The sequence below is a fragment of the Camelina sativa genome, chromosome 5 (genome assembly GCF_030686135.1).
Source record: "Camelina sativa cultivar CO46 ecotype springtype chromosome 5, ASM3068613v1".
Classification (NCBI taxonomy): domain Eukaryota; kingdom Viridiplantae; phylum Streptophyta; class Magnoliopsida; order Brassicales; family Brassicaceae; genus Camelina; species Camelina sativa.
The window spans coordinates 9,481,772-9,494,201 of NC_141884.1; the positions used below are offsets into that span (position 1 = coordinate 9,481,772).

General features: G+C 35.3%; 3 protein-coding genes across 17 annotated transcripts; 2 read left to right on the forward strand and 1 right to left on the reverse strand.

Annotated features, from left to right (window-relative positions):
- Window positions 1-552: 552 nt before the first annotated feature.
- LOC104786354 (tRNA(His) guanylyltransferase 2) lies at window positions 553-5,332 on the reverse strand. 8 transcript variants are annotated; one of them, XR_015556583.1, is made up of 15 exons: window positions 4,962-5,298; window positions 4,650-4,781; window positions 4,514-4,558; window positions 4,208-4,377; window positions 4,022-4,107; window positions 3,731-3,838; window positions 3,160-3,416; window positions 2,677-2,808; window positions 2,557-2,601; window positions 2,277-2,446; window positions 2,064-2,149; window positions 1,854-1,961; window positions 1,535-1,665; window positions 939-1,050; window positions 553-845 (listed from the first exon to the last, which is right to left on the reverse strand). XR_015556583.1 is itself a non-coding variant. In XM_010511736.3 (14 exons), the coding sequence occupies exons 1-13, from the start codon at window positions 5,063-5,065 to the stop codon at window positions 1,540-1,542; spliced, it is 1,569 nt and encodes a 522-aa protein (XP_010510038.2). In that variant the 5' UTR covers window positions 5,066-5,332; the 3' UTR covers window positions 553-1,119; window positions 1,535-1,539. The 8 variants fall into 8 exon arrangements, 2 of the variants coding, with proteins under 2 accessions (XP_010510038.2, XP_010510039.2); XR_015556582.1 differs by having other exon boundaries at window positions 939-1,119; XR_015556587.1 differs by having other exon boundaries at window positions 2,677-2,737; window positions 4,962-5,293.
- An 859-nt stretch (window positions 5,333-6,191) lies between these two features.
- LOC104786356 (uncharacterized) lies at window positions 6,192-9,718 on the forward strand. Of its 8 annotated transcripts, none has more exons than XM_010511739.3 (15): window positions 6,192-6,355; window positions 6,712-6,819; window positions 6,929-7,057; window positions 7,164-7,246; window positions 7,394-7,432; window positions 7,542-7,634; window positions 7,714-7,830; window positions 7,891-7,986; window positions 8,080-8,193; window positions 8,274-8,327; window positions 8,409-8,456; window positions 8,534-8,684; window positions 8,770-8,935; window positions 9,019-9,088; window positions 9,226-9,718. In XM_010511739.3, the coding sequence occupies exons 3-15, from the start codon at window positions 6,979-6,981 to the stop codon at window positions 9,502-9,504; spliced, it is 1,389 nt and encodes a 462-aa protein (XP_010510041.2). In that variant the 5' UTR covers window positions 6,192-6,355; window positions 6,712-6,819; window positions 6,929-6,978; the 3' UTR covers window positions 9,505-9,718. The 8 variants fall into 8 exon arrangements, with proteins under 8 accessions (XP_010510041.2, XP_010510042.2, XP_087305833.1 ...); XM_010511740.3 differs by having other exon boundaries at window positions 6,194-6,286; XM_087449707.1 differs by having other exon boundaries at window positions 6,194-6,286; window positions 6,712-6,814.
- A 280-nt stretch (window positions 9,719-9,998) lies between these two features.
- Window positions 9,999-11,268, forward strand: LOC104786357 (uclacyanin 1-like). Its single transcript, XM_010511744.3, has 3 exons — window positions 9,999-10,261; window positions 10,349-10,484; window positions 10,590-11,268. The coding sequence occupies exons 1-3, from the start codon at window positions 10,096-10,098 to the stop codon at window positions 11,074-11,076; spliced, it is 789 nt and encodes a 262-aa protein (XP_010510046.2). The 5' UTR covers window positions 9,999-10,095; the 3' UTR covers window positions 11,077-11,268.
- The last annotated feature ends 1,162 nt before the right edge of the window (window positions 11,269-12,430 follow it).

Sequence of the window (12,430 nt, forward strand, 5' to 3'; positions counted from 1 at the left end):
CAATTGGAGTGTGTTTTTCTTCTGTTTATATATAACATTGAATTTGCAGTTTGATGTGTACATTTGTTTTCAATTGTAGTTGAGAGACAATAGTAAAGTTTTCATTGTTATCAGAACATAGAAGAATCATCATTTAAAATGTTGAAGACACTACTCACCATTTATTGACGAAGATGGTTTTAACTTTCTGAAGCCAAACTCAAATCAGGTGTGAAAGATCATTTGGTGAGATTTTTACAAGAGGAGAATATGTGTTTGGTCATGAGGTTTGGTCCGTGAAGGATGATCCCTACTTGTTAGTAAAGAAAGACTCAGTTACCAGGATGATATAGCACAACACAAAGAATCGGATTCGTAAATTACAAGAGTTTAGACAAATTATATCGACATACTATATTAGCCGTAGTAGCTAGTTTAACAAAATGTAGCTACTATTGATCATCTCCTCTTTCTAAACTGATCAACAATTTCATATTAAGTCCTACTACATATTGGAAAAAAAAAACTTTATAATCTACAATTTTGGCAAACTGTAAAACGAAAGAATCAACCTTTTTATCAAACAAAAATAAGCTCAAACTCTCCATCGACTTAGCCAAAAGGGATCCGTGTATATATATAAGTGTAGAGAAAGATAATAAAGGCCTAACTCAGTGATACTACAGTTAGATCCTACAATTCGAACATCATACATGGTTACAACTCAATCAAACCGAGACAACGAGGCATTGCAAGAGCTGACATATTCTAGGGACGGTACGCAAAACATCAACCCTCTCAACTCCATCATCACGTTCTTCTATCACGATTTCCGCACACCAAATCTTCTTCCTATTATCAGGATTCTGGTTCATATACCCTTCCCAAATAAGCAAGAATTTCCCACCACAGTTACAAAACAAAATAATAAAGGAACTTTTTTAATACAAGACAACAACTTTCCTTAAGAGGAAGACCACAAAAGTCGTGCATTCCCTTCAGTGGAGTCCTTTAGAATAGTCCCTGAGAGAGAGAGTTGGTTTCTTGACAGGTCTATTCACTCCACAGCTCCTTAGCGTTGGACAAAAACAGAGGAATATGACTTTGTGATTCGATAAGTTGGGTACTACAATCAATGCCCTTCAACAGACAAATGGATTCATGAATTTTTGTTTCCAGAAAGATCAATGGTGCAATAGTAACTAGAAATCTTTATTCAACCTATAGTACCCCTTATATCACTCTGGTCAACCTATTTTATTTTACCAATAAAAGCACTAACATTTCTTATCCTACCAGTCAAAGGAAATTTAATAACACAATCTTTCTTGTAATTTTTAACTGCCAAATTGAAAGAAATGTATAGATACAATTGTTGAATAATGGAAACATATAGTAGTAAGAGTATTAAAAAAAAAAAGAGTAGATCATTAGGTTCAATACTTTTTTTTTTTTTTTTTTGGTTGTAATTCAGCTTTGGTTTATGACAATAAGACCTGAATCTCATTCGGTTATCTCTTTAGACCCTTTTTGGTACCAAACTACGAATGAATACCTGTTTTAGGAGCTAAGAATGTGAGGACGTTGTTGCCAGAAACATTGGTCTATAATGTTAGAATGGTCTACGACCACTTCTTCTTCCACTTGCTTTTCTGAAACCACTCCATTCTCCTCTGTAACACGTTCCTGCATTATTTTAAATGTAAAAATTAATTTAGACAGTTTGTTTGAATGCTCTGCATAGACAAGAATACTCTAAAATCAAAACTAACAAAAGAGAAATAAATTTTAGAGGACCCTTCTTTTCTTCACTCTAATAAGACTATGCTAGAAAACACTAGAAAAATTGCGGAGTACGATAACAAAAGTAGTACCTTTAGGCGGAAAACGGAAGAACCCATGCGGAAGATTAAAGGTAATGAGCTGTACTCAATTCCAAATTGCTGGCTAAGTAACTCGTTTTTTTCTCGTGTTTGGGTACCCTGAAACAGAGCCAAATCCCAAATGTAAGTGACAAACCAAAATTTAGTCAATGAACTTAAGAGCGAGCATCAGCTACTAGACGACGACATATAACAAAGCACCTTTAAGTAATCTTGGGCTTGAGTTTTGCTTTTTCCAGACTTAACAAGCATCCAGAAACATGTATTATACTGATTATTGATGTGGCCTGCAAGACAAAACAAAATTGCTGAACAGGAGCATCCAACTCAAACTAACGATACTATTTGATGATATCAAGGTTTTATCTCTCAAGAGAAGACGAGTGAATTATTCATTAATCAGACAATACTCACAGTCGACTTGTCTCCAAGCTAGATAATCCAGCAGAATCTCTGATGTTGGATAGCATACAGCTCGTCCATCAAATGATGGAGGGTACTTCAATTCTTTGTGAGGGAAGAAATCTTCCCATCTTATCACGTATGTAGACGTAAAGAAGGATACAACTGCAGATATTATCTTGCTGCAATAAGATATTTGAAATTAAGTTATATGGTCAACTGTGGAAAAGAACAAGAAAAAATATAAGACAGATAAACTTAAGGGCATAGAAAACTAGTTTCAGTCTTTCACCTGGACTGTCTTTTGTAAAGCTCAGATTCCTTCCTCAGAACAAAGCTGCAAACCACAGATGAACTCGATTAATATCAAAGAAATGTAAACTTGATTATAAAGGTGCTGAGAGTTACATACCTGTACTCATCACTAACACCATAAGCAAAGGAAATATCCTGAAACTCCTCAAGAACAGCCACTGCACATGAACTCATAAGTTTCAGAGCTTGCTCATCATTTGGCTTCTCAAATTCATGAACTTCAGAGAATCTATCAAAAATCAAGCAAGCTCCATGAGATTCACTTACAACAGAACGATAGTAAATTATTCAACCAATAGGCAGGTGTTTTGTTTGCCAAAGAGGTTAACGACAAGTATAAGTTCCACAATTCTAAGTGATACTAGCATTGACTAACTTAATCACAATTTACAGCACTACACAAAAGCAATCTCAATGTACGAAACAGGCCGACCATAGCAATCAAATGTGTATAAACTCGTAATATAGCATTATAGCTGAAATAAATCCTAGGGAACATAAATTTTTAACAAGGCCAAGGCTTCTATGCAAGACACGTTGTCTAACAATGAAAATAGACAAACACTAAAAAGCATATTACCTGTGAAAATGGCAGCCATCAATCCTAACCACAACCCAAGTTAAAGGTAATAATCTATTCTCAAACTGAAACGACTTAACATAATCCGGTTCAATTTTGCCAATGTCTTGTGCAAAATGTCCAAGATCCTTATGAAGAGAGGAGTGCTCATTCCAAAAGCTTCTTCCGGCAATACTTTCTGAATGAACTAAAGTTTCCCTTCTCCTCAATCGTTTTACAGGATTTCCATTCTCATCATGCTTTACAGTTTCTTCCACCTGAAGAAATTCAACAAAAATATTACACATAACGAAATACACATTAAACCTGACCAATATGAAGCAAGAGAACATCTGACTTTCATATTTAACTATTTATTTGTACTGAACATGCAAGATGCGGCCACACAAGACTATATAAATTTACAAGATTTCAAGAAATTGATATTTATGATGCAAAAACATACAATGGACAGCGATCAAAATCACTAAATAAAATGAACTTGCTGATCTTCATAAAGATCCAGCTTACCAATTGAAAGCTCTAAATTTCTACACATCTCAAAGCAAGCATAATATAATAGAAAAATCACCTTTGTCTTAAAAAGGCATGATCCTTGACGAAACAATACAGGAAGCATTTTATAATTAATACCAAATTGCTGGAAAAGAAGCTCATTTCTCTGTTGTTTCTGAGTATCCTGCAGGTATCAATAGGACGTAGTGTGATCGTACAATATAATATGATTACAAGGTATTAAACCAGGGTAAAGGTAAAGAACCATAATCTATATCAAAACTTCTGATCATAGTGCTAAATACTTACCGTGGACAAGAAAAACAACATAAATTCTCACGAAAAATGAAAAGCATAGACAACACACCTTCAAAATCTCATGTGTTTCAGTTAAGGTCTTTCCACTTTTTACTAACATCCAAAAACATGTGTCATACTGATTACTGATGTGGCCTGCAACCAAAACAAATGGAAGCTGTAAGAAGATCTAAATGCAAACGCCAACAAGTATTAATAATGTCCAGAACGTAGATCAAGATGTTAGAGGTCTTACAGTCAAGTTGTCTCCACGCAAGGTAAACTTGAAGAACCTCTATTGATGCACAACTTACAACTTTGGAAGCGAATGAAGGACTATATTCTAACTTTCTATGAGGAAAGAACTCTTTCCACTTCTTCACATAGACCGCAGCAAAAAATGAGGCTACCAAAGACAGAATCTTGCTGCATATGAAACAAACAAAATAATATAACCGTAGATGTCAAAAACAGACAGAAGAAAACTAAACACAACACAACTCTACTTATCTCCTAAATCGTACAAATACCATAGAACAAATATAATAAATCAGATCATTACCTAGCTCGTCTCTGGTAGAATCTAGATGTTTTCTTGAAAACAAAGCTACAAATGATATATGAAAACAAGAAAACATTGTCACAGGTACGAATCAAAAACTAAGACAAAGTAAACAAAATCCAAGTGACTATGGTACCTGTACTCGTCGCTATATCCATACGCAAAGACTATATCGGGATATTCTTCCAAAACAGCAGATGCACAAGAATTCATCAAATTTAAAGCCGTTTCATCATTAGGCTTCTCAAACTTGTGAACTTGGGAGAATCTAACAGTAATTAAGAAGTGAAACGGAGTAAAAATCAGAAGGAAACACACACACTGTGACACACACACACACACACACACAATTCAAGTAAGTTCCAAATAACCTAAGCAGACTCTATACCACTCTCGTTCACAATGTACACAGCATTATCACTGTTGGAATTAGAGATTTTGCTGGTACCTGGAAAAATCAAGGCCATCAATGCGGATGACTATCAGATTGGGAAACATAACTTCGTCTTCCACTTCGAAGGACTTCACGTACTCGTACTTACTATTCGCCATGTCCTCCGAATTTTCCAGAAACAATCGACTTCGTTCCTTCGTTTCGTATCAAATTTTGAATTGACTTAAGAGAACCATATCAGAGAGAATCGATACTTATGGAGATTACATGCGAGCTTGTGGCGGAGATTGTGTCGACGGCGGTGGCGGGGGAAGGGTTGATAAATTAGAGAGGTTTTGTGTTTATTTTGGGGAAATTGTAAATTTCAAAAGGAAGGGATTGAAAACAAAAGAAAATAAAAAGTTCTGGGTACATTTAAAATAAATGACGAATCATAGACAAAAATCGAATTTTAGAAGACTCACGGGAAAAGAGTTTTAATTACGTTTTTTTGTAATTTTTAAATTTTGGTTTGATTAATCTCAGTAAATTGTGAAAATAAACTCGTTGCCCGTTGGTAAAAGTAAAGTAGCTTCTTCTGATATTTTTACTAGGATTTCGTTTATGCAATTGCAAGAGGGTATTTTCTGTGCCTGGAAACAGTAAATAAGTGGAGCAAATGAGGACTCTTTCTTTTCAACCTAGCTTATATTATCGGCGGAGATATTGACCATGTTACATGTACATGTTATGTGTCTTTAAAGGAATACAAAATCTATCACTCTAAATATCGAATTTACAAGTGATATATTTTTTTCTTCTATATAGAGAGTAAAACATTATTGACATTTTAACTACTCGGTCGTCGCATGGAGGACCATTGACTAGAAGAAATCAAAAAACATCCTGAGTTATATATGGTTAATTACGTTTTTTTTTTTCTCACCAATGTGGTTGATTATTTCAATCAAAGACATTTGTATAAAAACGTCATGGTGTTTTCATTAACTTATAGTAGTATTTTTTTTCGTAGAAATTTTCAAATGAGATTTAAATAATTAAAAATGGAAAATTTCAAAAAAACGTTTATTATTTTATTTCATATATGGAGTTACAGACTGTATCAATTTTAGATAATTATTTTAATATAAACAAAATCTAATACTATAATTAGGAGATAAATTGCCTTGAGATAACGTAAATGACTTGCTTTAAGTCAATAACTTGCATAAGCCGTTGACCAAACACCAAAACTTTGTTTTCTTCTTTTTCTTTTTCTTCTTATGCTTTAAAACAAACTTTTTTGGGCTATTAATCGCCACAACGTTTCGTTTCCTTTTCTCGGACCCTTTTTGCATCTTAAAATAGTTCTCGGAGAGGTATCAAAAGAAGAAAAAAAGGTGGACTTTATTTGATTTGTTCCATTTTCTGGGGTTGCCTTCGAAGTCTTCTTCCTTAATTCTTACAACGTAATTTGATCTGCTGTCCTGTCTCTTGAATTGTTCACAGAGGAAGAACTCAATGCAATTTACATTTTTGACGTTTCGGGAGGGAAATTAAAAGAGCTCCCTTTTTTTTTTTAGGACTTACTCTCATTAGTTTTTTTTTTTCCGCTAAAGAACAAAACAGAGGATTTTTTTAATTTCTCATATCTCCGATTTAGTTAGGGTCTTTAAGTCTCTCTTTCGGCCGCTTTAATTTTAATAAAGCCATCGACTTTTTTTGTGATTCAGATTAAATCTTTGATGGGTTTGCTAGATTTTTTTTCTTCATCTAAACTGATTGGGATTAACATTATCTCGATGGGATTGTTCATGTTGAGCAGTGCGTGCGACGCCTCCTCCTTCAGTTCAGAGTAGGAAGCAAAGGGTTTTGAATTTGTTTGAGAGCAGTGTGACGCCTTCTTCAAGAGCAACCAATCGGCGAAAGTAAGGTACCAGTTGCCTTCTTCGTTGGAAAAGGCTTTCACTTTCATGGTGGTTGTTATACAGTTGTTTAGTTGAATTTTGTATTAAGCTATGTTGTTTTGTGATTGGTTTCAGAAACAAAACGAGACAGAGAAAGTTTTTTTTTGTCTTTGTATTTGGCATCTATGTTTGGGGGTGTCTTGTCTGTGCCTGTGAATAATCCTCACTTGCGCAAATCTGCTAGTAGACACATCGTCAATCTTGGTTAGAGCTATTTCTCTCTTTTTGGGCTTTTATCCTTTGGCCATCAGAAAAAATCAAATCATTTTGATGACCTTTTTTTCCTGGATGGTTTTGCTGTATTCGACAGGAGACAATGACTTGAAGAATGCAAGTTTGTTTCTAAGTACATTTGCGAAACTCCGAACTCCTGTCTTCCTTCAAAGTCTCAAAGTATTGTTCATTTATGTACTCTGTGTTCCTTGATTTTCTTTAGAGTTTGATTTTGTAGCACGTTTGTTTAATAACACACGGAAGGAGCTTCCTTGCTTGGTTTCATAGTTTCTCGCTGACTTTAGATTCGCAATCTTGACTCTCCAGGTTGCTCTGTATATTGGTGGTCTTTATGTTTGTGGAAAGGTTGAATTTTGAATTCTTGTTCTTGAAAATCTTGATCTTAGCTTTTGATCTGAAGCCATCGTTTGAGTTTTCAGTCTTGGCAATATACAATAATGTTAAAAACTTGCAGATTGGATGGGAATCTGTAATGAAAATGGGAATAGAATCACGAGAACTGTTCTTCTATGAGACATTTTTGTATTATAACCCTCTCCTTCTCATTGTAAGTTAATACTCCCTTCTAATTAGTAAGTAAGTCAATTGTTTTACGTGTGTCTCCTGATGTATGCTATTGTGTACAGACACTGATGGTCTGGCTCTGGGGTGTTAATCTGTGGGTTTTTTCTCGTTCTGGAGTCGATTATGCAGCAATCTTTTATCTAGGACCAGATCATCTTAGTCACAGAGAGATATGGAAGGTATACAATTCTTAGTTATATCATTTGTATCTGATTACATATATGTAACCGGTGTCACAGTGTGCCAGGTGGATGACAATAGCTATATTGACTAGCATGACTGCATATCTCTATCTATACTCGCACGGAGACGTAAAGTTGGCTGCATCTCAACCAGTGTAATAGATGCATCTTCTCTTATCTTAAAGTTGTGTAAAAGAGATATTGATTCATTTGTTCATGGAGCAACCTTTTTTTGGATGTTTTCAGGTAGTTTTGTATTTCTCAGCTGTTATTATTTTGATAATCCCTTTCGATATCTTCTACATGTCGTCTCGCTACTATTTGCTTTGGACTTTTTGGCGAATACTTTTCCCGGTGCAGGTAAAGTAATAATACTGTTGTTTCCGTTGAAGACACTCGCTTACATCATCTAATTTTTATTTTGGTGTAATCTCAAACAGGCAGTGACTTTTTCGGACTTCTTTCTAGCTGATATCTTGACTTCTCTGTCAAAGGTAACACAATTTTTTTATCTTTCCTTTATATATATACATTTGAATGGAATTTTTTGAAATAACAACAAATTTCTTGTGCAGGTTTTATCGGATTTAGAACGTTCAGTATGTCGCATGGTCCATCGACAGGTCAGTGAGTTTCCCTCTTTTCCTTATGAATGTATTATCCATTCCATATTCAGTGAATCTGATGAATTCATTTGTAGGTTGCTACTATTGCATGGTTTGAAGCCGATTCGGTTTGTGGGAGTCATTCCACTGCAATTCCCTTGGTTCTCGTTCTACCTTATCTTTTCCGGCTGTTCCAATGTATTCGTCAGTACAGAGATAGCAAGGACATTGCAAACATCTACAATGGTAATAATCACAAATACGAGACAGTTCTTTTGTGTTTGGCTTTCGCTAGACTTCTAACATCTCTCCCCTTTCTTTGTTTTTTCAGCTGGGAAATATCTTACGGCGGTGCCAGTCATCTTTCTTTCAGCCCTCAAGTATTTTATCGATCAGGATACATGGACTTACTCCATTCAGCCGGCATGGATCCTCTCTGGTCTAGCTAACACTTTCTTCTCCTTCTTTTGGGATATATTACGTGACTGGGATCTAAGGTACAGTAATCTTGAAACAGGTTTCTCCAATCTTGGATTGACTTGTCAGTTTTTTAGATTTCTTATCTCTTTCTTGCTTGTAGTGTCTTCACTCGGATTTTCAAATTCAGCAGACCAAATCTTTTCTCACATCTACTATATGGACGCCGTTGGGTACTATATAGTTTCTTGTTCTTATTAAATCTTCCAACCACATTGCATGTTATATCTATAACTTGCTAAATTTGTCGATTGTCAAAAAAAAAAAAAACTTGCTAAATTTGTCTGAATCATCTTGGATGGTTTTGCAGGTATATATTTGGGTAATCGGAAGCAATCTGGTACTAAGGTGGACATGGACGTACAAGTTATCAGCTCATCTCCGTAACAACTACATCACAGTCTTCATCATCACTGCTTTGGAGATTTACAGACGGTTCCAGTGGGCGTTCTTCCGTATAGAAAATGTGTGGTACAAAATCAAAAATCCTAAGCATACTTCTCATCAGTCTAATCCTCTTTCACTCCAGAACGATATCAACAACGAACATGAGAAATTACTCGCTCATAGTCACAGCCCTGGTGTATAAAATTCTCAGCGTTCTTGTTGTTTTTTTTGTGCTAAGTTCTGAAAAGTTTTGAATAACAACAACATAAAAGTACTCTGTTACTTATACTGTAACTTGTAACTTCCATTACTGAGAAAGAGAGACTACACTGGCTCTATAATGTACAGCAAGATGTGTAATTGTCTTTAGACTATTTCTCTTGGTTTAATATAAACTACACCTGTTCTAATATAAAGGAAGTTCCTTTTAATGCTTTATAAGTTTATCTCTTGCTTTAGGTGCAACTAAACTGGTTTAGGACAAGTGAGGCACGATGAACAATGTCTGGTTTCTAGTGGATTAGGTCAAACAAAAAATAAAGCTTACTTGATCTATTATTAGTTTTCTACTTGATCCAACATAAATACTAACTCTCAACAGATACAAACACAAGTTTATTATTTACCAACTCTTATCACATAAGATTCTTCTTAATCATTTATCTTCCTCTAACCACTATATATACACACATTTGACACTAAATGTGAAGCACCAAACATCATCATCTCTTAGTCTATCTTTCAATTCTCTTTGTTACTTTCCCCTCCACAAAAAAGAAAAAAGAAGAAGAGAATGGCATCCAGAGAAATGCTGATCATAATCGCCGTCCTCGCAACTACACTCATCAGTTTAACAGTAGCTACAGACCATACCATTGGTGGTCCTAGTGGCTGGACTGTAGGAGCTAGTCTTCGAACTTGGGCTGCAGCACAAACATTTGCTGTCGGAGACAATCTTGGTAACTAATCACATATCTCTATTTTAAACTTTTATTTCAAATCATCAACAACTAAAAATAACAAAACTCTGTTTTTGCTTCAAACAGTTTTCTCCTACCCTGCTGCCTTCCACGACGTTGTTGAAGTCACAAAACCCGAATTCGATAGCTGTCAATCGGTTAAACCGCTCATAACGTTTGCTAATGGAAACTCCATTGTTCCTCTCACCACCCCTGGAAAAAGGTTAATACTCTACAAACATACAAATCAAGAAAATATGATTATTTTATATGTTATAGCAATTTAGTTATATACTTATATATATAAACTCTGGATCAATTTGTCTAGGTACTTCATTTGTGGAATGCCGGGACATTGTAGCCAAGGGATGAAACTCGAAGTAAACGTTGTTCCAACCACAACCGCAGCACCAACCGCACCGCTTCCAAACACTGTCCCATCTCTAAAAGCGCCTTCACCTTCTTCTGTTTTACCTATTCAACAACCTCTGTTACCTCTTAACCCTGTCCCTGTTCTCTCTCCATCTTCTTCTACTCCACTTCCTTCCTCCTCTCTGCCTCTTATTCCGGCACTTTCCCCGGCACTATCTCCGGCAGCTGCAGCTGGGACATCTCTGCCCTTGCTACCAGGCTCACCAGGTAGCTCTAGCAGCAGTACAACCACCAAAACCGTCGGGACATTTCCTTCCAGTACTAGTGGCCCAACGGCTGATCTTGCCGGAGCAGGCACCTCTCCGGTTGACTCCTCCTCCGCTGCGAAAACACTTGTTTTGGGATTTGGATTCATGGTCGCTATGATGCTTCATTTGTTCTAAGTGGGGAGAGATTTGTTTGCTGAGGGAAATGTCGTTTGTGTTTACTTTCTTATGTTTCTTGTATATGAGACCGTGTGTTGTTGTTTTTTTTTGGTGCTTTTTGTGTATTTTAGTATTGGCCTTATATGTATATTATCCGTTTATCCTCAAATATTACATTGGAGTACAATTTATATAAGTACACTTTTAATTTTGGTATTTTTTTTAATTTTTGGAAACTACTCGTTTACTCCGATTACCAACAACAACAACAAAAAGTTAATGTTAAATAGTAGTGTTAGTTATACTTAAAATGGTAATTGTAGCGGAAAAGAATTGAAACCGAAATGTATAATTTATCAAAAATATATATTATAGTTGTTTCTTTTGTGCAAAGGGTGTCCAATTAAAATGCATAAAACATTTTACAAAGATATGATCCTAAATCATATACATTTTAAAAAAGAGTATAGGAGATATAAAAAAGCTTAAGAGTATGCTTAGTTGAAATAAGTAGTTCATAATTGATTCTGATAAAAACAAGTTAAATAGATTGTACAGTCAGTGCCGGCCATGAGGCCAAGCAAGGCAAGCAAAAACTTGCGGCCGTAAATATATTAAGTAAATAACCGGCTGTGAAAATGCCAAAATATCTTAGTAGTCTAGTGGTTAAAGTGTCTGAAAGACAATTATAGGTCCAGTATTCGATCCCTGTATCTTGCAGTTGGCAATAAATTTTGTTTTTTCTTAACTAACCAGCCTTTAAAAATTTTACTGCCTGTAACCTTAATATTCTTAGCGCCGGCTCTGTGTACAGTATATTATTTAAAGTTTTCAAGTTAACAAGACTTTGCTTTCAATTAATTAAAAAACTCATTCGAAAAAGATACAATGCTAACATTTTTTTCTAAAATAAATAATCGACGGATAGGATAATTTATCTTTAATACTTTTATTACTATGGTGCTTTGTAAGAGTTATAAGGGGATTTCATATTCTGATTACTATGGTTATCAAATGACTGCAGGTTCGCGAAGATACACAAATATGTAGGTAGATCAGAAACAGCGTTGAAAAAGAAGCGACTAATAAAAGGTAGATTTGTCAAAGGAGATAAAGAATTTGACTATGACCCTGCTGATCATGATGGCCCTCCAGCTCAACAGTGAGAGGGCTTTAGATATTTGTTGCTACTTCTCCCATATTAGGACCAAAATATGTTTTTGTAACTTTTGTCTAGGATGGGTTACCTTTAATGGCACGGAACATATAACTTTTAACATATCTCTCTACTTAAAATAGATAATTGGCAAAAAGCCCCTCATTGTCTTCTCTTATTTACTTTTTTATAAGCACTGAGAATTATCACTTTATT